The following is a 23,779-nucleotide window of genomic DNA, read 5'->3' as shown; positions in this document are numbered from 1 at the left end:
GAAGCTTTCTGTAAGATATTATTAGCCTTGTTCTCACCTTTTGTGTACTTTTTAAACAAATGTTTAAAGGAATCCAAAAGTTTTGAGATACAAATTTGACAGCAGCAGATGAGACTTGATAGTAAGGAACTGAAGAATCCCACTGAACCCTCTAAGTGTGGTTTTAGTGCCACGCTTTTTTTGGCATTGCAGGATTTTTGTTGCTGTGTGAGGTATTTTTTTTGTTTGGGGTCTGGATTTGTGGGATTGGGTGGTTTTCTTTGGGGGTGGTTTTGTTTTGGTTTTTCATCTTTCTTTCTGCAGAATACTAAGAGGCCTTGAAAATGTGGGGGGCTAACACGTGGCACTATGTAAACAGGGAGAAGAGCAGCCAAGGACTCTTTAGTAAATTCTAGATGTGTCCCTTAATGGAAAGAAGATTTTGCTTCTGCTGGAGAGTGAAGCTGTCTGGATAAGGTAGGCTTTATTTGCATATTACCTGCTGTTTAACATACTGTTTCTAAGACTGTTGCTAGTGCCACTCTCGGATTTACCTTGAGTTTCTCTGTGCCCATTTTATCTGTCTGGTTAAAAATAGCGTTTACTTCAGCCAAGAAATAGCTAACTGTTTTTAGTCATGTTTTGTGAAAATTGGGGATTAACCATTTTGAGTTATTCTTGCCTAAAAAACCTTTTGAATATTGAAGTTGGATTGAAATATAATCTCTGTTATACATGTTCAAATCATATTTGAAAGGGAGAATATCTGAGGTGGTTAAATACTAGTGCAGCGGGGTAAAGAAGCTGTTGGAAAAGTGAGATGAAAGGCAACTTTCTTGAGCATGATAAATAATCAAGAAAGATTGCATATACCCTTTATACCCTTTTAAAAAGCTGAAAATACTGCACAAGCCACTGTGAGAAGGTGACCTAGCAGTGGACTAGCAATGGGTGAGAACAGCAAAAGGCAGGAGTAGTAAACATTGGGGTTTCAGACCCAGAGAACTCTTGGTGTGGTCTCTTCATACTCTGGTATAAACAGAGTCTTTAAAGAACAAGAGCTTTTCACCTACTTAAACAGATGAACTCTACTGTCCCTGGGCAAAAAAACCAGTGGTGCAACATCTGAAAGAGAGATTAGTTTGCTGTGTCATCAGGTATGTGATGCTGTAAGAGGATTGGATTTGCATATCCAAAGAGCACTGATTTCTCCTATTATTGATTACTTAGGATTTCAACTGAATGTTTGTTGTGTTGCTCTAATTGCCCCTACAATGGTATTTAACTCTATAGGTAATTTCATGAGGGTTGCAAAGGAAGTATTGGTCATACCTAATGGGCCAAATCAATGATATATAGTTTCCGAATGAAGGCTCAAGGCATATTTACACTTTCAATGGAAATTCTTGGGAATTTCACCTGATTCTTTACTAACAGCTGTTCTTAGATCTAAAACTTTATGCTTTCTGCACTGTGGAAAATATACTTTCATCCTGATTTCTTAAAGAAAGTTTTGGTGACTGTTTATCTTGATAGCAAATAGATTTCTTCTACAACTAAGCATGCTTCAAGGAAAGCTGGCAACTTTTGAATGCTAGACCTTCAGCCAGACTTGCTAGTAAATTTATCTCTACATAAATGTTGTTTTAGAATCATAGAATGGCTTGCGTTGGAAGGGCTCCTTAAAGATCATCTAATTCCAACCTCACTTTGTGACATTTTTCACTGGATGAGATTACTCAAAGCCCCATCCAACCTGAGCTTGAACACTGAGGGACAGAATTGAATTTTGGTGTAATGCCAACTTATCTTTAGAATAACTTTTCCTGTGAATTTTTTTTATGAACAGTTATGTAGAGCTGTGTTAGCATTGTAAAGCTCTTAGATAAAGGGCGTTGCCAATTCCATTGAATTGCTCAGAAGTGAGAGAGCATAGTGTGAGCATCTATCTTATGACCTTCTGAGTTCCTGCTTCCTGTTCTATATGCAGTTACAGCCACGAACTCTGTTTAAAAAGAGGAGTGTTGATATGTTTCAGTGACTGCATTGCAGTCTCCAGGTCTGACTAAATTCACCATTAAGCAAATTATTTTAATAATAACACATTTCTCAGAACTGCTGAAGGAGCTTAAGCTCTGGCAAACCCTAACACCAGATGGCAGTCAGTGTTGGTAAATGTCTGACCTTGCCCAGCAAATGAGTTAACTGGGTTTGGACTAGTTTATGAAAATTCTGAGTGCTACCAGGATCTTTTTTCCCTGAAAGTTATTAAAAAACTCTGAAAGAATTACTGTTTCAAACTGGGAGCTAAAATCAGACTACCCTGAGTAATTATTTTTCCATAAAATAATAATAATAATATTAAAATATATAATACTTGCTTAAATTAATGGTTAGTTTTGCCTCTCATAGATGTCTCTCATACTACATATGCCTGCCTTTATTGACAGTTCTTGACAGGTTCCTGAAGAGAGTATCTATGAAGGTTATTTGCCACTGCAGGGCTTGAAGTGTGTGGTAATCTGAGTCTTAGCTCAGGTTAAATTCATTCATATTCATCCAGGAGAAATAAGTATTTTCTGAAATGTGTTTTGTATCAGTGCTTGTGCTGGGGTTTTAAGTTCTTTTAAAAAACTCAGTGGGCTGTATTTGGAAACTAGCTATTTATATTATAATCATTAATTACCCTGGTGTCTGTGTTAGAGACTATACAGGCAGAAAACTGGTCTACCAATCACGGCTTTGCATTGTCGTAGTACTCTCTGGACCTGGTGTGGAGTCAGAATATTCAAAATACCCGCCTGCAGTCAAGAAAAGAGGTGCTGTTGCTCTGTCAAGGTCATGGGTTGCTGTGTTGGGAACAGCTGTACTGAAATAGAAAGGGCTGCAAGGCCCTTGCTTAACACTGCTCCCCACTCACCTCCAGCTCCCAAAACATTCCAGCAAGCAGTGGTTTCATACATAGGTCCTTATGGCCTTTCTGTATAGATGGACTTCCTGGTTGCTGAGGCTGGTAAATGCTGATTGGAGCTCAGCTTATCGGTGGCCGCTGCTGTTACATTGATGCCACTTTTATATCCATTGATAAGTGCTAAGAAGGTGTCCCTGGTAAGATCACTTATGAATTGTCACCCTTTTTGATAGTTTGGTTTGACAACCATCTCTTTGCACAGTGCAAAATCAGTCCAGTAAGTCAACACTCATCAACTTGAATATCTTTCTGATATAAAACCACATATGAATTGCCTTTTTTTCTCTGTGGAATCTCCCACAGCACACTGTCAATTCTAGACCATGCCATTTCCTTAGCAATTGTCCTGCTTCTGTCTTTTCCTCAAGATGAGTCTTGGGTTGTTTACAGCGTACAGAAAATCAAAGCAGAGGTACAGCTTATTTCTTTAGCCATGTGAATGTGACTGATTACACAGAATAAACTAGTGTGAGAAAATGGTAAAACAGGAAACAGAGGGCCATATTTTTGCTCTGAAAGCGTACACTTCTACGTGCTCCTGTGCTCCTACATCATGTGCTCCAAATTAAGTTTTATGTGAGAGATAACTTTTGCATCTTGAAATCAAAATACTCTTTTCATTTTTGCATATTACAAAACAAAGCTTTGTCCAAAATAAGGAGGAATCTCTTCAGAGATGTTTTGCTTGACCAAAAGCTGGTTTTGAACATGTGACATGTAAGCTGCTGCGGCTGATGGAAGAGCTTGGATATGTTTTAGTTGGTACTTTGTCTATAATGAATAAAATCAGAATTCTGTTTTCCAATTTTGAAACTCACTACAAAACCTTTACCTCCTTTCCTCCCCTTACTCATGGTTTTTAGTCATTTTAAGTGTTCACACAGTAGGTTTTAAATAGATTTTTATTGGTTATAAAATTACAAGAGGGAAGGAACATCTAGCAGTAAAAAGGGGTTTTAAAATCAGTACATTTGAGTGTACTGCTTCTATTGGTATAAGTTTTGTTTTTATATTGTAAAGAAGGACCAGGAAATTTCACATATGGTATGTTTCAAAAAAGCTGCAACAAAGTTATTTTAATAGGAAAAATGAATGCATGAATTATTTAAAATAGTTGGTGCAACTGTTCCTGTTAACTAATCCAGGCACTTGGAAGGCAATTACACTGAGCTTTGACAACATTCCCAACCCACTGCAGGTGCCTTATGCCAAAAGCTATTGTTGTTTTATTGACCACGTTCACCATTACATATGCATATGAAAAACCAGAGGCATTTTCATCGGGATTACCCTAATAGCATTAAGAGATTATTTTTTAAATTTCCTTGGAAGGAAATTCACTTAAATGAGATTACTTATTACTTGACTGGTTTCCTATCACGCTGCTGTGTTTAGGTAAGTGGAGTCCATTAGAGTATAAAGTTTTTTTAAAAAACTGATTTTATACATTAATGATTTCAAATAAAAGAGAAGTACTATATTTGTGCACAGCTTCTTTTGGGAAAGTTAAGTCGATGCTCTGGTTAGGAGAGATAACACTTTCTGTCCCTGTTGGTGGCCCCTCAGTGTCACCATTAGTTGCTAATTACTTGCAAACAAATAAACAATTAACTGCTCGTGCCTTTCGGTGGCAGAGTTTGCATTGACATGCTAAAACTTTCTAATAAAAGATTTGAATTAATGACGTTGCAAATCCAACCCCCTTCTCAGCATAGCTATAAGGAGGACTGGTGGAGAAATGCAAGTACAGTATACCTGCTGTGCTGGCTGAAGGTGAAGGCATGGCGAGCACCTCGCTGAATGCTGCTAACACAGCTGCCTCTCAGAACCTTCGGAAGGGGTCTGGTTTTGTAGAAAATAAACCCACACAGTGCTCATTTTCCATTGAAAGTATTCTGGGACTGGAGCAGAAAAAAGATGGTATTCCAGCTGTGAAACCTCACAGACCATGGATGGAGGCATGCACCAACTTGGGTAAGTCAGCAGGCTCTCAAGCGTTTACTCCCTTAAAATTGGATATCTTTTCATGTTTCTACTAAAACCCAGTAAACTGAAACTCTTGTTTGCTTGCTTTTTCTAGTTTTAGGTGATGACAGTAATCCCCATCTGCAAGTCCCTGTTGTTTGCTATGAAAATCCATTATTTCATGCTAACAGTAATCCAGTGCAAGAGGAGAAAGTTCTGAAATGTGAAAAATATCTTTCAGTCACCGACAGGCTTTCTTTCAAACGAGAATTGAGCTGGTACAGGGGTAGAAGACCAAGAACTGCATTCACTAGAAACCAGGTAGGGATTTTCTCAGCGTTTAAGAAAAGAATGATAATGTAGTTCAGTAACATGTTGATAGAAGCCTATAATAGCTGCCTAATTCAGTGTGATGTATTTCTGCAGAGAGAAATGCAATCAAGAACTAGTGTAAATTAACAGTAGTGTTGTTTCAGGAGACCTCTGTCTATGCATGGAACCAGAATTGTGCAAACATTGCTGGGAAGTCTCCTGTTAAACAAACTGAACTGGTTTTTGTATTTATTTTCTTTCTTACTGCTATGTAGGTAGTGGTAACTATTCAATGAGTGTGTTTTGATCTTCTTAGATTGAAGTCTTGGAAAATGTTTTCAAAATGAACTCTTACCCTGGCATTGACATTAGAGAAGAGCTGGCTCGCAAGTTAGATTTAGATGAAGACAGGATCCAGGTAATTAAAATTTATTTGAACTTTTCTGTAATTTCATCTACTCTTATTACAGAAATAAATAGTTTGAGAGCAGTAGCAATCATTTTAATAATCTTGATTTAAAACAATGTGTGTCTACACATGTGTATGCTTTCAGTGATTTGTGAAAGAGAAGCCACTGAATTACTTCAGAAATCTTAAACCTTCTTCCTTAGTGTTGATGAAGTTTTAATCACTAGTATTTCCATGATATCTGCTCTGTTAATCTCTAGTTGTCATGTGCAGAACTTGATTGGATGCTTCCACATTTTCAAATCTTGTTTATATTATACTTGTCACCATATTTGAAAAACAATGTTGAAACAAATATTGAAATAATTTGTATGAATGTCTAAGTATTTTGTGAGACTGTCCAAGCATTCATGAGTGAAAGCAGTGCTTGAGCCTATGTCTTCAATTGGCCAAAACCAAAGTCTACTTGGGGATTTTAATTCCTGATTTCCAGGTAGTCCGATATGATAAGGAGCTTACCATAAACATGAGAATTTGGGCCTCAGCTTCATGTTTATTAAGCTTTTGATGCCAGTATTATATTGGGGTTGATGAGAAACTCAATGCTGTGGTTTATTAAACAGCTGAAGAAATAATACCTTAAGACTTGTGTGTGAATTTCAGCAACTGATTCAGTGTCACTTAAATTAATATTAGTTTTTAATGCTAATTACAGTGAAGCTGGTCCTCACTTTCCAGTTAAGATGGGGGGGATTTTCTTTGTGTTAAAATGACTGCAGGTAGCCACATCCCCTCATCTACAGCTTTAAAAATTGTACTGAACTTCCAAACTACTGTCATTACACAAAATACTGTGAAGTTATGTGAACATCTTTTAAGTTTCAAAGGTTACTCTGCTGAAGTGCTGTATTGCTGAACAGCTATGCCTTTTCTTTCAACCTTAGATCTGGTTCCAGAACCGTCGTGCAAAGCTGAAAAGATCACACCGGGAATCTCAGTTTCTAATAGCGAAAAACACTTTTACCTCCAGCCTGCTGGAGTAGAAAGAAGGATGGTTTGTTGTACTACAATACGACATGAAGAATTATTGGAGTTTTCATAGCTTGTATTAAGTAATTATGATAGATTAATTATGAATTATTATATCAAGATTTCAAAGTTTATAATAATTTTAATTCAAATAAACTGTAAATACTTGAAGTATTTTTCTAATCTACTTTTTGTAGAAAAAATTAACTTTTCCTATATATTTTAGTAAGTATTTTCAGAAAGGTGTAGCTATTTCTGCAGTTTAAAAAAATCCAAACCCTAGGCTGCACAAGATTTTCAGCTAATACAAGTTACTGCAGTTTAACTGGAGATGACTTAACAAAACTTCATGGGGTTTAAAACAGTGTGTTTAGAGTCCGAAATATATAATATGCAAAACAGGTGTTGCTATCTGAAACCTTGTGCATTACATTGGAGTTCAAATAGCTAATTTATAGAGATGAGAGTTTTCATAACAAACATGGTTTTTAGAAAAAGGATCTCAAATGGAAGGGTGAGTATTCAACTGCCTGTTCAGCTTGAACAATTCTTTGGTTAAAAGAAGCTGAAAATTATAACTTTTTTAATATCATATTTTAATTAATTTAAGCTATGTGCCTATTCAAAACTTCAACTTGGTTATCTCTGCTCTTGAAAGTATAAATTGTGGATGTTGCCCTAGTATCTATAGGTGGCAGAGTGAGCATATCACAGGATCAGATCAGTTGGGCCCATATGAGACATCCAGATCATTGTTGTTAATTTGGGGCATTGGATTAATTTTTATCAAACAGTACCTGAAAGTTAGTTATCCTCATATTTACTATTCAGCGTGAAGGTAATACGCTTAAAGAGATCCTTATGAAAAAACCCCAAACAACTCTTTATTCCCATGATGTAGGAAAACATGGTAAGTATTTATACAGTGTAAGAACATGACACTGTTCCTTGTTCAGCAGAGCTTTAAGCACTTGCTTCAAGTGCTGGTGTCCTTCAGTAAGATTCCAGGCTGTGTTTCTTACTAGAGATTTATTTTAAATGGACCCAGCTGTCTATAGAAAAAATAGCTTTGTTTTAGGCTGATGGTTCCTCAGAAACACTGACTTTAAATAATATTGCAATCTGTAAACCTGAAAGAACCCATAAATCCCAGAATTTTAGATATAAAGCTTTGTTAATTGCACCCACTCAGGTGACTTGAAAAATAAGTTTTATTTTGAGTCAAAACTGTATTTACAGTGGCCAAAGTGAACTGAATAATTTCATCTGATTAAATAAAAAAAGAACGTAGGAAAAAATGCTGAAAACCAGGGAGAAGAAATTACATGAGTGCTTATCTGATTGGTTTTATCTGATTCAGAATAGAGATCTCAGACTAACCATCCCACATTGAAGGCATGCCTAGCCACTGAGTTGTCACGTTGGTTTTCAGATTTCTTGTGGAAACAGTTTTATACAAAGTACTTTGATATTCACTGGAGGAAGAATTTGAGCCAAAATCCTCAATCTATATACCATAGCCACTAGGCACATTTGCAGTCAGACATTCAGCTTCTATGAGGTCAGTTAGGACACTGAGGACATAGAAATCAACCTATCATTGCTAATAACAGCTAAATGGAAAGGGGGAGCACATGGGGAAATAATCCATAGGTTCTTTCAACGTCTTAGTAGTGCACATACATTTAGAGTGTTCTTCACTTGCACTTTCTTGTTTAACAATAATAAAATGACAACAGACTGGTTTGCTTTGGGTTAGGTTTGGGGTTTTTTTTTGGTTGGTTTTCTCTTTTTTTTTTTTTTTTTTTTTTTTGTGGCATGTTACTTTTGCTGCAGTGTAGTCTCTAGGAGAGGTAGGTATTAAAATTTTAAAGATCCATCTCTACTGTTTCCAGATAGTTTTTGATTCCTATCTCTCTTCTTACATGCTCTGCTGTTTCTTCAGTTTGTACTCTTTCTTAGCGCACATCTGTACATTTCAGTTGTTACAATGGATGACTCAATGTAGCTTCACTGAGTTTTTGCAAGGTATTGCAAAATGCAGATTAGGATTTTACAAGGTAACATTGTACCTGTTATGAATAAACCAAGTGTTGCTGTTCCTTTCTCCATGCTTGTATCCATGATATCTGCTGCCCTATAGAATTAAAGGTAAGTTTGAGAAAAGGGGTTATAGAAAACAATTTTATGTAGTCTTATATTAGAAAAAGCTAAAAGGAAGGATAATCTGATTTAAGTCCTTAGCTGGTATTTTGGAGATTTATTTCAATAAAAACCCTTTCTTTATTTTCTGAAAAGTATTACTGAAAAGTTGCATTACTTTAGAACCAGACTACAGGTATTTGCCATTTTGTCTTTAACTTCATGGGGTTATTGCCTTCATTAAAATCTTTAATTGGAATGGAAATCCAATTTTTGTGTGAAAAAACCCAAACTTTTATCAAATATTTAAATGTTAATTATTCATCCTTTGGATTCAGGAAATAACATTACTGAGCTTCTGTTGTATTCTGCATTTTGAAATACTTAAGAGAATGTTCACAAATAAAGCAATTTAAATGGAGCCAAATCCATTAGGAATAGTTTTTAGAGAAACTAGAATCTCAATTCAGATACCTACCTGATCTGTTAAAGACAGTATTGGGAATGAATGAGTTCTGTTATGTTTTTCTTCTTACCTCAAAACATATATTGCCCATAGCTTAACCTTATTGTAGGTAATTTGAAACTATTGTCTACTGCTGGAAATAAGGTTTCCAGGAGCAACAGATTAGACTAATCTGTACGGATTGATGCTTAAGAACTTTATTCTATTATCTGGCAAATACCTAAATACACCTAATGGCTCTTATAATGGAACTGGTCTCAAGTGACAGAAGCCTGACAGAGCAATTTAAGAAGAGTAAGTAGAATAGTAGCAGAATAATAATAGCGCCAGCCCTGGTTTCCAGCTCTCAATTAGCAACTGTTACCAGAAGAATGATTGGTGTAAGTGTTGCACATAGTGCTAAGAGGCAAGAAGTTTAGTAGCATTATTGCATTATTTGCTTCATCTTGGCTTAGCTTGTTCTTCCTGAAGTAAATATATCAAGTTAACCTCTAAGCTTACATTTATATCTGCTTGGACCAGCATAGGTTTAAATTGGAGCCATTACTTTTTCAAGTACAGCTGTTTTGTTTCTTAAAGATGTTAGGCTGGACTTCACAGGATTTTCTATTCTTGTACTTCCTAATACTGTGCAGCTTTATGGGATACCTTGATAGCACATGAAATACTCAATGTTACCTGTCTGAGCACTGGTTGAACTCTGGTCCCACTCCAGTTTTGCATACTGTGCTTTGCAGTGTTTCTGTCTGCACCTACCCTTCAGAATTGTGATCAGAAAGTCTCAGCCATATTGGTTTCTATTTGGCCTCGAGCTTTGTGAAGCCACAACCTCCTTTACTTCCAGCCATGTTGCCTTGTGTTGGCTCCAGTGATCATTTGACCTTGTGGTAAGCTGATAAATTTACTAGGGTGGTGAAAAACTGTTCTAGCAAAAAAAAAAAAAAAACACACCTGGCTAATTCGAAGACTATTGGCAAGCTGGTGTCAACATTCATCAATAGCTACAATTTAGGCTAGAGTCAGTCTGGTAATGAGCATCTGTCATTGACTGTAATGGCATTTACACGTTTTAATAGTGCCCTCCCGAAACAGGTCCAGCGCCTGTGATGCTAATTGGGATGCTGCAACTCAGTAGGTTTTAAATTGTTGCTCTTCTCTTAATTAGTGTGTCTATCTTAAGCACAACTTTCTAACCACAAATTCCATTGATGACCAATGCTGTCTAAAAGAGGTGAACTATGCTCATGGTAAAAGAGCAGATTCAAATTAATTTATAACAAAGAGCCGGTACTTCCAAAGTTCCATTGTAGTATTATTGCTTGCAGCCCACACAGAACTGTAGTTTAAGACTCAGTCTTTAAACTACCAATGTTCACATTAAAAGCCCAGGTTTAGAACACGATGCATTAAATTGTCATTTAAAACCTTGAATTTGCAATTACTTAGTTTAACCAGTCTGTGCTTAAAAATAGCAAGCTCTTGCACACCAGCAAACCGTATGTTGTCATTTTCGTGGTATGTCTGGGTACATCTACATTTTTCTAGTTGCTTGAAGTTTTTTGTTGGAAATACTTTTAAAGCCACAAAACCCAGGACTTTATATAGTTGTATGTAAGAAGATCAATGCTGTGCCCATAACACTACTATAAGGACATGTGGCTTTAAAAATCATCCAACATTTATGTGACTGTACTTAACAAGACTTGCAGTAGTGTAAAATTATTTGCAAACACTTTGTGTATACCTAACTTGAAGTTAAGCTAATTTTGAATGGTTGAGATTAACTCCCAGGGTTAACTGGTCATCATGAAACCAAAGCTTTTAGAAACTGATTGTAAAATAACTTTCATTTGTTCGATTTCTTGGGATTCCGTTAGTTTCCCTGTCAGTTGTTAGGTTGGTGCTTTTTGTCCCTTCATTGCAAAGGAATTAGTATTACATAACTCGATGGGAAATATATTCTATTTAAAAAATACTTTTGAACAGTGGTGATTGACCTGAATTACTATTTCATGTCCTGTTATTCCTGGCTCAAAATCATATTCTGTTACTTTTATTAGAGCTCTTTAGAACATCTCATATACCTATTTGATAATGGGACCGTAAGACAAAGTAGTAATGATCATTATAAGGGAGTTGGGGCTGTTTAGCATCTTGGGGAGGGGGCAGGATCCCATCTGATTGCATTACAAAGGAAGTTCCCATGGTAATAATAGGCAAACAGGATTGTTAGTGAGGGGGAGGAATCTAGGGCTGTAAAAGAGGCAACTGTTCTAGATTCTTTTCCTGAAGAATTGTCCCTTGACTTGCACGGTATGAAGAGGAAAGGGTTAAACAGAAAATGTGGAAGACTGGTCTTTATATTTTTGGCACCCAAAATGATAACAGGTGTGTTTTCTTAGACCAAAGTGTTTTCTTAGACCAAATCAGGAGAATCTGAGAAAGTATGAAGTGATACATTAACATTAGCATTGCAGTTTGGCTTTCTTAGACGCACAAGCAAAATAGAAAACTAATCACATGTTTGTTAGGTGTAGAAGAAGCCATCAGTTGAATTCCCTCTAACATCTGTTTTTGCAGGATGTTGTCTATCAGCAGTGAGGTAAGAAAATGATCAAAAATGCTTAGGGATGCACAGGCTTTGGTGTAGTTGGGGTCTTGTAAGGATCTGTACTGCACCTGGACTGGGAAGGAAATACGCATTCCTTCTTTTTGGATTTACAGTCTAATGTTTGTGTTTTCCTATTGAGTTTTCCTGTTCCCTAAACCAGAAAATTGTCTGCCACTGTGATGGCTGGAGAGCCCAATGAGTATTGTCTCACTCCTTTCTTTAACCTTGTGCAATTCCGAGCAAAAGGAAAAAAGTGATGGTATATGATAGTTCCCTTCATTAAAAGTTATCTATATTATTAGTCTTATTATTAACCATTCAAACATGTTTGAAATGTTCCATTTTTAAATTGCATATATAGGATGTGATTCAAACTTAATATTTCATTGTGATCTTAAAAAAGATAATAATCTGTAACCCTGGCACAAACTTATTGTCTCTTGTTTTTCTCTAGTCCATTCTTTCTCTTTTAATACTGTTTCATTTATTAAATGAAAATTAATATATATCTTTTAACAATAGATTTCGCCCTTTTTATCTTTAGAATTGTATTGCATCCCTGATACTATACTCCAAAGTATCTTGGGATTCAGTTTCTATGAATGACCATATTAAGGAAATTAAGAAGACAGCGGATCAGATAACCTGTATTTAAGGTTGTTGGCTGTATATTAGCTGCATCTTAAGCACTTTGCTTTTTCATATTAAATCAGACTTCAATTTAATAAATCTTGCAACAGTGGTTAACAGCCTGTATTTGAAATGCCTATAAAAATGCTGGGCTGCTTTTGCCCTCTTGTGGCTAGAATTTATAATTACAATTTCTACATGTTCAAGTTTCAGGAAAACCTGCAGTTGTGAGTTAGGCTGTGAGTGGACGAAATGTAACTGCCTATTTGAATTGTTGTACGAACTTCGTGACCAAATTTACATTGTATGTGCATAGAAATGTTTGACATTGGGTTTGATTTTCAAAAGTTCTTAGTGGTCAATATTGAATCTAGTGAGATCGGTGGGTGCTTAATATTTTTGATAGTCTGAACATTTAATAATTAGCTATACCAGTTTTGGGCAGCCAACCTTTTAAAAGCTTGCCTCGAAATTAACTTGGGCCGTTTTCATGAATACATGTATGTAAGACTGCCCAACACAGTCAATGTATGGCAGATGAATCTTTTTACATTCTAGAAAGCATTTGACAAACGAGACTAATCTTTAGAGACCCTCTCCTTATTGTGTAAAACTTAGAATGACTTCTGCTACAACATCTACTAATATAATTATTCTGTGATAATAAAGACAATGTTGATGATGTAAAGGTTTGTCATATGGAAACACTTATTACCACCAGTCTCTTCATTCATCGTTTCATCACATTAGAAGGATAAGAAATGACTTTGTGCTGTTCAAATACTGTGCATTTCTTAATTATTTATCATGAATTTCAAAGTGTTCAGTCAGGATGAAGTATTAAAAAATGTGATATTATCCACTAAAATTTCTTTCTTGATTCAAATATTTCTAAGTTACCAGATAGATATTTGGATATGAAGCATACAGTGGAGTGCAATTCTCTCACTTGGAACAGCATCTTATTCTAGGCTATCAGATGTGCCTATCTGACAATATAATTGTAAATTGTTTCAATTGATTTTGACAGAGAAAGGAAGTCATAGGGAAGCATTCTGATGAGGCATCGGCATTGCCCCAGAATGCAGTTGGCTATGGTTATGTGTTTCTGTGAAATACGTTACATGGAAAATCCCCTTTTCTTGCAGATATTGTTGTTTAAATGAGAAAATGGACCCACTCTTTTCCTTCTTTCCCCTGTAAACCGATGGTCCCAGGCAATCAATTTTGTCATAAATTACAGTTTAGTGGGAGTGGTGTTTTCAGTGATTGTTACCATTAGCATCTAATTGGAAACAAATACTAATTATCTATTATAGCTTAGATTAACATGAATTGACTTTCTATGTGAGTATTAACAAATCACATCTATTGTGTTTGATCAGCCTATTATCTGCATATTTATCTTATTCTTTACGAAAATAAGCAGCTAACTCAGTCCTGAGATCCAACTGCTTCCTTCCTCAAGGACATTCCTCTTCTTTTTAGCCCAGTCCTGTAGAATTACTGTGGATTCTCTTGTAAATCTGCTATAAAAGATTTTCAGATTCTTCTCTGAAATGTTATGTATCCACCATATAAGCAAAGATTACAATTTCCATATGCTTCAGCCTTCATATTTTCTTTTGTTTGTGTATTTCCCTTAGTGGGAGTAGAATGAGGTGCTATTGACAAAGTGTTTTCCAATCCTCTTCCACAATGGTTTCACAAGAGTAGATTGTTTTTTTTCTTAATTCTTCCAACCCTGTTCCTATTGTTCTGTAGCTGTATCTGTTACTGGTGTCTCTATGCATTTGAATTACAAAAATCTTCAAAACATTTTCTTTACCCTTCATTACCCTTAGCTTTTGGCCTCAAATAACAAATGATGTCATCCTGGAGTGCTTGAGCAAATAGCTCTCCCTCAGTTAAATGGGAAAGGGTTTAAGGCAGGTTATGCTCAGCGAGGGGTCCCTCAGTGTGCTAGGATTAATTTTGCAGACGCTGCCACAGGATGCTGTTGCATTTCATAATAGACTGTTAAATCAGGTTAGGGTTGTCCCCTGTTTCCCTGCAGCAAGAAAATGACAAGCTGTCTGGATGGAAAGTATTGTGCTGTAGTAAGAAAGAGTTGAGACTAGAAGTAAGACTGAGAAACTTCTGTAAAAATGTGACTTTATTAACACTTCTAGCATGTATTCAAACTGCACTGAGGGGATCTTGATTTGCATTTTTCATAATTGCTAAGATTAAATGCCTATATTGCAGAAAAAATAGTATTTTTCTGCAATACATTAAAAATACATTTAAAATAGTATTTTTCTGCAATACATTAAAAATGTTCAGTTATTGCTAAAGAATAAAACATGCATAGCTTTGGGGATACAGTTTTTGGCTTGGCATATTTCTAGTTCAGCAGGATCTTTATTGAAAAATGACTCTTCATGCAATTTTGAATTTTCTTTGTATCACAGATCTGCTTCTCTCTGAAAGTGTAGTTTCATGTTACGTCTAATCCAGTGTAAGAGAAGATTGCTGCTGAAAGATGCAGTCCTGCCCTGCTCCCTCTTCCCTCTGAAAAGACATGTGGCCACAGAGTGAGTCAATGCAGTGTGCTTTTGGAGCAGGGAGGGGAGTGTGTTTGGTGGCACATCAGTAAGTTGAATCATTTCTGAGAACCGTTTGTTCCTTTATTATGTTCATGTGACTAAATGGATGCAAAACAAAACAGAAATACAGAGTTGACATCTGACTGCAAACATTCTCTGCCAGCAGAACAAGCTGGCCTGCATGCAATACAGAGAACTCTGCAGTCTGGGGAGTGGTAATATATGAAGATTTGCATCCTTGGATCACTGATAAATTGTTATTTTGATGGTCATCAGAGGTAATTTTCATATAATGACTGATTTATTTCAGTCAGTTCCTTTTCACCATAATCTACCTCTGACACTAACTTGAACCTTCAGGAATATAGGACTGAAACTTCCTTGTCATTAAATGCAATTTCCTGTAGGAGACATTAAGTCATCCAGAAAGGTCACAAGACCATTCACTCCTCATTCACTCTGAACTCTGCATGCCTCAAAACATCCCCAAATACCTGAAGATAGAGTTGAGCTTTCTAAGGAAAAAGCTCAAACATGACAGTGTGACATAAAAAGTGAGCAGTGAGAAGGATTACTGCCAGTACATTACAAGGGGTTTGTAACCTCTAACTTACTCCACACTAAGGGCTTGTGCTCAATTTTAGGACTTGTCGCAAAGCATCTGGATGTAGCAATGGTGGCTGCCAGCGTCAAAGCACAATTCATGCGTCTAATTGCACTTTCAAGTCCATCTGGACACAGCAGCAGCTACTCCAGAAGTGCCAATAAATGTCTGGAGAGAGCAGGAGGCAGCAGGCTGCCAGGACAGCATGCTGTGCTCCTTGCCACTCACAGGACAGAAGCAGACAGTTGGATGGAGTTGCTCTGAAGGCTGGATCTGGGCTCCATGGCCCACACTATTTTAAGCACCCACTGGTAGTGAGTGGATGACCTTAGGAAGTAGTGTGTGTGTCTACAGAAAGCAGCAAATTAAAAACAAAGCCCACTACACATAGGGGTCTTTTCTGGTCTTACCAGGGGGCAGGGGCTTTCCTGACTCCAAATCTAATTACTGGTTTAGCCTGGAGCATGTGTGCAAGACATAAAAGCAGGCATCTTTATGACTCTACACGTAAGCATCCCCATCTATAAAATGAGACTAGTAATGCAGATTTTCTTTTTAGAACTCGATGTTTTAATGAATTTTTAGCATTTCTTTCAAGACCTACTGGTTTAAAAGTTGCCTGGAAAGAGGGAAGTATTCATAACAATTGATAGATTTGATTCACATTTCAATTCACTTTTATGGCCTGGGGCCACTGTCTCACCAGCTGAAAATCCTTCACTTAAGCTTAGCCAGACCTGTTGAAACTATGGCATGTCATAATATAGAAGATTCCATGAGAGTAGAAATTTTGGAACCTGTGACACCGGTGGGAATATTCATGACCTTACTAAGAGCATCCACATCCATTTCACGCTTTCTGATTTTGTTCTTAATGTTTGATACTGGAAGATCTATCTTCCTTTTTATGCTAGGTGTTCATTCCACAGGTAAACCATCCCCATGCCCGTGGGACACTTTAGTATAAGTGGTTATTTTCAAAAGATCTGTTTTTCTGCTTTCCAGTATCTGCCAGACGAAGTTCCAGAAGACCCTCACATTGTGGGGTTTCTATTCTGGGATCTTATTTGTGCTTTTATGGAAAGTGAGATGATACTTTGTGATTGCAGACTGGTAAGAGGTTTCTGAGATGCTGCTGATCTTTAAGCACTCTGTCTGCTTGGTTTGCTGTAGCTCATCCTCGCTTCTAACAGTGGATGGTGGCTATCTCCAACAGAATGTGATACTGCAATAGTCGTGATTGTCTGACTAAGCTGAAGACTTCTACAAGCATGATGTGTGCTTTCTGGCCCCAAAGTGTGTGGTTTTCCTAACTCCTTTGCAGTAAAGGTTGGTCTCTCTTGGAAGAGGTTTCAGTGCTAGAAACACAAAGTATGGATGGAGCATACCACTTCCAAGTCTAAGAAGGAATTTTGCTGAGTCACAGAAAAATATGGTAGGTAAATTTTAACCATATTATCAGAACTTTCTATTACATGAGTTTTCATGTTTTTATAGGAACTGCTGTGTTCTCACTGTCCCCTCCATCTGGGAACAGCTGCTAAGAAAAGGGAAGAAAAAAAGGTTTTTAGCTTTAAGCAAAAAAGGTAGAGTGACAACCAAAACCAGCTGTAGAATGCATGATACTGATACCCATGACTTTTGGATATTATGCATTCTATACTATTTGGAAACAAGAGACTGTTGTAAGAAGGACAAAAGAGCCTACAGAAAAGCAGAGTCCCCACAGCCACTTCTGCCCTTCCATTAGCTAGCAGCATTTTGGAGAAACTAGCTAAAAATGTTAACTGCTGTCATTTGATTCCCACCTCTCCCCTACTCTTTCCCACAAAAAATTGCAATGGAAATTATTCTGAATGCATGCTAAGCAATGAAATACTGTGTTCAGTCAGTTCATTCATGCCAGTAAGTTAGACATTGGTGGCAGCAGGGAGATAATTCTTTTCAGATGTGTCATTTTGGTTTTAGCTTAACTATGGGGAAAGAGGCATCAACGATTTTTTTGTCAGCATCTTTGCTCTGTGCTTTTAAGTTGAGGTCTCAGGAAGTAAGACTGATAATTTTGCTGCTTTCTGGGTGCTGCCAGTGTGATCAGTGGTATCAAAGAGTTATGCAGTTATTCTGCTCCCTGGGAAATATCACTCTTCAGTCTGTCTTTGTTTGTATTAAAATCATTGTAGGCTAATGCAGCAGCAGCACAGATAATGTTGATTTTCCTGAGTTCTCACTTAAAAGTTTCAGCTTCTCCAGCAGCCTGGTCTCTGCTAACAGAGAAGCCAGTCTAATTTCCCTGTAATTTAGGAGATTTGTTTGCATATCAATGGCAATGTGTTCAGCAAAGTGTCATTGCTTGTCACAGGTGGTTGTGGGCAGCAGAGGCAGAGGTATTATTGTTCTGTAAAGAAATTGTGCGTATGTCTTCCTTTCTTTAGCCACGATGTAGTGTTGCTTTGTCCTTTGTAATGCATCAAAACACAAAAGGACTAGTTGATCACAGCTTTTATACAGCCTGACTTGGTTAAAAATAAAAGGTTTATATAGTTTTCAAGCCTGCTTGGTCAGTTCTGGGTAATGCAAGGGGACAGTAGAGCAGAAGTGGATGGTATACAGTGAAAAAATATCTGCTAGACTTTGATTCTGGTCTGGAATGTACTTGGCCTCAGAAGACACCTCACTGTAAACTCAGTGAAATGCCGCCTACAGAATGAGTAGTTTTAATATCCCTTTTTTCAGAATTCCAGCCTGTGGAGGAAATGGAGATGGAAAATAAGCATCCCTTGTTCCCAGGGCCTTAAAAGGTGCAGTCTAATCTGCAATTTGTGCTGAAAAACGTGCAATGGCAAGAATTTCTTTTCATGTCATGAAGCAGGGCTATGGCCATCCGGAAGTCACAAACCTTTTTTCAAAGGTAACTGTGATTCATGGACTTCAGCAGTTGAGGAGAGCTTTATTGTGTTATTTTTGCAATAGTCACGAAGGACGGAAACCCCTTTGACAGGGGTAAAACCAGCACAGGTTTAAAAATGGCCAACTGGTCGTGTCTCCTTTCAACTGATGGGCTTAGTGGTGTTTTCCCATACCATTGTAATCCAAACTACAGGGTCTTTTAAAATACTGGATTTGCCAAATAGGATTTCCCTATTCCATCAGGATTGGGTTTTAATCATAACAACAGAATGTACTAAAATCAGAAGTTTCAAAAATCATTGGAGTTGTGATGTGTAAACGTGACGTATGATGAGGCCCTGAGCTACCTGATCTGAACCTGAAGTTAGGCCTACTTAGAGCAGATGGTTAGACCTAACAACCCCCTGAGGTCCCTTCCAAGCTGAATTATGCTGTGGCTATGTTCTTCAGAAGAGCCTTGGTCTTCTCTCTCTTACCTGACTTAGAGAATTTCAGGTGAAGGGTATGTACTTGATAGAATTCACTGGCATCTCAGAGTAAGTTGCATTTGAAATCTATTAGAAATGTGATTTATTTTCTATTAAAAATGTTTTGATCAAAGCATGTTAATGCCAAAATTAACTGTAGAGATGCCAACTGAAAAAGCTGAAGTATTTATTGCTACATAGAGCTTCTGTTGCAATTTCTGCAGTTGAAGTTTTAAAACTAACAGAGGGGAGATGTAGATTATATGTTAGGAAGCTCTTCTCTAGGAGGGTGCTGAGGCGCTGGCACAGGCTCTCCAGAGAAGCTGTGGCTGCCCCATCCCTGGCAGTGTTCAAGGCCAGGTTGGATGGGGCTTCAAGCAACCTGGGCTAGTGAAAGGTGTCCCTGCCCATGACAAGGGTTGGAACTGGATGAGCTATAAGATTCCTTCCAACCCAAACCATTCTGTGATTCTACGATAGTGTATTTCTCCGTCTTGTCTGGCTTTAGTTAATGCATTACTCTCTAGCTGTGAAAGATCTATGATTGAGTTTTGGCCAGTGGCCCTGGTGGTGCTGCGTACTTGGGCTGTTCCACTATGAAGATCACCCCGATAGTGAAGTGCCACCGATCTTTCCTTGTGAGAGAAGCCCAAACCCATAGGTTTCTGTGAGTTGCACCCAGCTCTTCTGGGTGTGCCGGGATCAGTAACACAGTATCGCACAGGCGAAGAGGAGGCGGGGGGCGGCCGATCAGGTGCTGGTGCCCCCGTTATGCTGCGGAGGGGACACGAGTCCCGTGGGGTCTGGCGGAGAGGGGCCCCGCGTACGGAGCGAGCGTGGAGGGGCGAGTGCAGGCGCTGGTGCCGCCGAGCCCCCGGCCCGGGCCAGGGAGGGGCCGTCCCGTGGGGGGCGGTGGGGCCGGGCCGGGCACAGGCGGGGAGGAGCCCCCCGCCCCGGCCGGTAGCGCGCATGCACACAGCGGCGGCAGTGGCCCCTGAGCCCCGGTGGTGCGGGGCTTGCTGCGTGCCATGGCAGCCGGGTTGGAGCTCGGCTCTCTCCTTTTCGCCCTTGTCGCCTCTTTCGGTGGCCACCAGCCCGCTGGGGCCGCTGGAGGAGCCAGCGGCAGGAGGGGGGCAGCAGCCGAAGCCTGCGGAGGGAGGGTGAGTGGAGCGGAGCGCTGTTGCTGCTCGGTCCCCCGCGCAGGCAGCCGCGTTCGCGGCGTGCGGTGTGTTAGGGGTTGCAGAGCGACCCTCTGGGCGCCGGGCGCTGACCGGGGAGTGCCGCTGAGGGTGGGCACGGCCCCTTGGGGCAGCGAGCTGCTACCGCGGGGAAAGCGTCCTCGGCCACTGATACAGCTGCCCCGGGGCGCTGCGTCTGGTAGTTCGTTAACTTGCGGCCCGGAGAGAGGGTGGCATGTCCCGGGAAGGGACTTGTACGGGTGTCTCGCCCGGGGGTGGGAGGCAGTCCACAACCAGGGAGGGCGAAAAAGTCACTCGACAGGTCTTTCGCCACCAGCTCTCCCCTTCCTTAGGTCGACCTGCGCTGCGAGGAGGATAAAAGCGATCTCTTGGGCTTTGTTATTTTAATGATGCGAGGCCGGCTTGGGGTCTTAGCTTCAGGCCTGATCATTATACAGAGGATGTAGGAAATTTACGGGAGGGGGAAAAGGGGGAGGAAGGTGATAAACGTTTTGTTACTTGGTCTTTGCCTTTTGTTCCTGTTTCTGGTGTGTTTTGCTGTCAGACTTTTCTTGTTTGCTGTCCCTGTTTTGTGTGTGTGTTTCTAAATAACTTTGAGTTGTGTTTTTTTTGTGTGTGTGCTCTTTTTTCTTTCCTTTCTGCCGATGTGTAGTTGCCAGCGCAGTTGAAGCGTGGTGATCCAGGAACTGGAGGGAACAGAACTGACTTTCATTGCTTTTCCTTTTTGTTAGACTGTCACTAAGGATTTTCTTGGTCTTAGATCAGCTCCTTTGAGAACGTTACAGCAACATGCAGTTCAGGAGTTTGTAGGGCATAGTTTAATAAGGCGAAAGCATTGAAAAATGTGTAAAAAAAGTGTGGAAAAACCAACTTCAAATCCTGATAAAGCTTAAGACCTGAATCTTTGTGTTGGTTGGAACTCATTTAAGGTTTACATTCCCCTGTTAGGTCTTTTTAACTGAGAATGAGGAATAAAATGTTTTGGCGCAGTGTGTCTATTGTATGTTTCACCAGATGTGGGCAGGATGCTGCACAGGCTCGTAACCACCCCTGTGCATGTTTCTGTCAAGTTTTGCATCAGCTATCAAGTAAATTATCGCTATTAAAAAGTTATAACACTTGATTAGTGTATTTTGGCCTTTATAGAAATACTCAGATGCATTTGTATTGGATTTATTTTTTTGATTACATAATATAATTGTGTGTATGAAACCTGAATGTACTGCAGTACAATTAATTATTTTGGCTGTCTCTTAGATCAGCAAAAATCACACTTTCCAATTAGCTTAAGCCGCCCTTTGTCTTTATTGCTCACAACCTAGCTTACTAAATGTTTGCACGTGTTTCTGGTTTTACTATATTTTCAGTTTCAAGGTCAGATTTCCCTCACCAATTTATTGGTATCTTGACTGTTTAGTTTTAACTTCATAGTCTAATTTTGTAATACCAGTCTGTCTTATGATTGTCTTCATAACTAGGGCTGGGCGGCATTTGTTAGAGTAAAGACTGCAGGATGGTACCCGTTGTCTCAGTTATGTGCTGTTTATCTTGGTCTGCATGTAAGTTTTGAGTAGACTTGACATACTATTAAATGACTGATGGCCCCTCTAACACATTGTCTGCTCTGGAGCAGGGTTGCCTTTGAAGTAGTACCCTGTAGGAAGTAAAGAGACTATTTGCTCTATTAAAATTCCTTGGTATTTCCTCTGTTTAACCACAGGCCACTTCCCCTCTGCCATTCTAAACACTGCAGGGACACTGACTGATTGAAAAGACACAAGCCCTGAAGTGATTGTATCCTATTCAAATAGATACTCTTATTGCAGGTTATTTATAGGTAGTGTCTAATTAATGTATGTTAAGGGCCTGAATAAATTACAGAAAGTAAAAATGTCTAGATTGCATTAAATGAAACAGTTGAATTGAGGTAATTCTCAGTGGCATAAATAAACAATCTAGAAAAGTATCAGTTAACTTTTAATAGTTGTTTAAGGAGAAATAAGATGTAGGTAGCTGGGTGTTTGTATGTAGATTTAGAAACCCAAGTTGGATACTTTCCACTGCCAAAACTATGACTGTGTGGTGCTCTTCCCACCCAAATGAGTCTTTTTTTTATTGTTTGAATGTTGTTTTTGAAAATCCGTGTTTCACCCTGGTACATTAATGCAGTAATACTCATCTTCATTTCACTCTACAAAATACAGTTTTAAGTTTCCTCAGTGTTTTGTAGGAGTAAAAGCTTGACTTGATGAGAATGCATTACTGGACTATGATTGAAAGAATGTGTGAGGAAGTATTTGATGTTTTGTTTCATAGCTTCTGACAGTATTGTTAATAGCTAATGTTTTCAAAGCTAAAATGTTCAGAAGTGTGTTTTTTAAAACCCCTTCCAATGTGTTAATCACTTTCTCTAGTAATATTCTGGCATTTGTCTTGAGAGATCAACATATGTCTACAGCAGGAAAGAACAGCAGGATGAGTAACTTAACATTACGGTTGTGAAGAATCATCAGTGATTTCAGTGGGCCCAGGGTTTTAGACTTTGGATTGACTTCCCTACAGCTGGGATTTCTTTCATTGATGTTTAACAGAAATTTTAATGTATTTGTACATTGAATGTTATTTCAGATTAGGGTTCACTTGAAGCAGAATAGTATTGCAAAGTAGCTTTCCATATGGATAGTCTTTCCATATGCATGGCCTTACTACATCATATGTGTACCTTTATCCAGAAAAAATAAATCAGGGAAGGGCCCCTTTTAATCTAGAATAAGTATGTCCACATGGGAAGCTCTTCTGGAAAAGCAGTCTCTGAATTTTTTTCATGCAATAAACAAGCCATAAAATGTACAGAGAAGACAGACGGGGACTCTGATGAGTTGAATGTATTTCAGATTCATTTATTCGGTGTTAAACACATGAGCAACTTTACTCTCAAGTTGTTGTGTAGATTCTAATGGGACTGCACACATGAGTAATTTTTTTCATGTGTTTAATTCCTCAGAAGTTCCTGGCACTGAGCCATGTTCAGTATAAAGCTTAAATTTAATGAGACTGTATGATGAGAAAGAATAAATAATACAGCATTTTAGCAGACACCCACCTTATTCCCGCCCTTTAGCAGAGAGTTGTGCCTTCCTTTGCTAAGCAAAGTTTATTGTATGTACTGGGGTTCTCTGTTCCTGAGCATTCTTCCCTGAAATTCTCCCTGTGTCATCTTTATTTAAGTAGCCTGCTATTTCCTTTTCTGCTTCAGAGCAGACTCTGAAGATCCCCATTTCCTACCGTTCCACTATCAGGAGCATTGCCTGTCTCCTTATTCTTTAGCCTCATGCTGCTATGTCCCTACATTTATCTCCTCAAGCATCCCTCCCAGCACACACTTATTCTTCTCTACAGGATTTTCTAAGCACAGAGCTAGGTCATACTGAAATAATTTTCCCAACTAAATACATGTTTTGGGAACTTTATTTAGGAGGAGAAATACCCTGTAAAATGAT

At 38.7% G+C, this 23,779-nt stretch overlaps 2 protein-coding genes across 3 annotated transcripts in view; both read left to right on the top strand.

The window, feature by feature from the left end:
* Nucleotides 1-357: 357 nt before the first annotated feature.
* On the top strand, nt 358-6,836 carry HESX1 (HESX homeobox 1). The gene is made up of 5 exons (XM_061362423.1): nt 358-456; nt 4,661-4,924; nt 5,031-5,236; nt 5,544-5,645; nt 6,581-6,836. The coding sequence occupies exons 2-5, from the start codon at nt 4,732-4,734 to the stop codon at nt 6,677-6,679; spliced, it is 600 nt and encodes a 199-aa protein (XP_061218407.1). The 5' UTR covers nt 358-456; nt 4,661-4,731; the 3' UTR covers nt 6,680-6,836.
* The window catches only part of IL17RD (interleukin 17 receptor D), a 69,977-nt gene continuing 46,555 nt past the window's right edge, over nt 358-23,779 (top strand). Inside the window, exon 1 of one of the 2 annotated variants that reach the window (XM_061362422.1) lies at nt 358-456. Coding sequence is in view for 1 of the 2 variants with exons in the window: in XM_061362421.1 (XP_061218405.1) it covers nt 20,109-20,240 (132 nt within the window). In the remaining variant the exon portion in view is untranslated. Of the gene's footprint in view, nt 457-20,008; nt 20,241-23,779 lie in introns of those variants that run through there. The other variant, XM_061362421.1, reaches the window with a different exon arrangement.

The sequence above is a fragment of the Neopsephotus bourkii genome, unplaced genomic scaffold (assembly GCF_033783945.1).
Source record: "Neopsephotus bourkii isolate Nb327-2 ecotype Australia unplaced genomic scaffold, CSIRO-AGI_Nbou_v1 NB_1120, whole genome shotgun sequence".
NCBI lineage: Eukaryota > Metazoa > Chordata > Aves > Psittaciformes > Psittacidae > Neopsephotus > Neopsephotus bourkii.
Note: the sequence above shows the minus strand (reverse complement) of the source record. Positions and strands in the feature narration are given on the sequence as shown.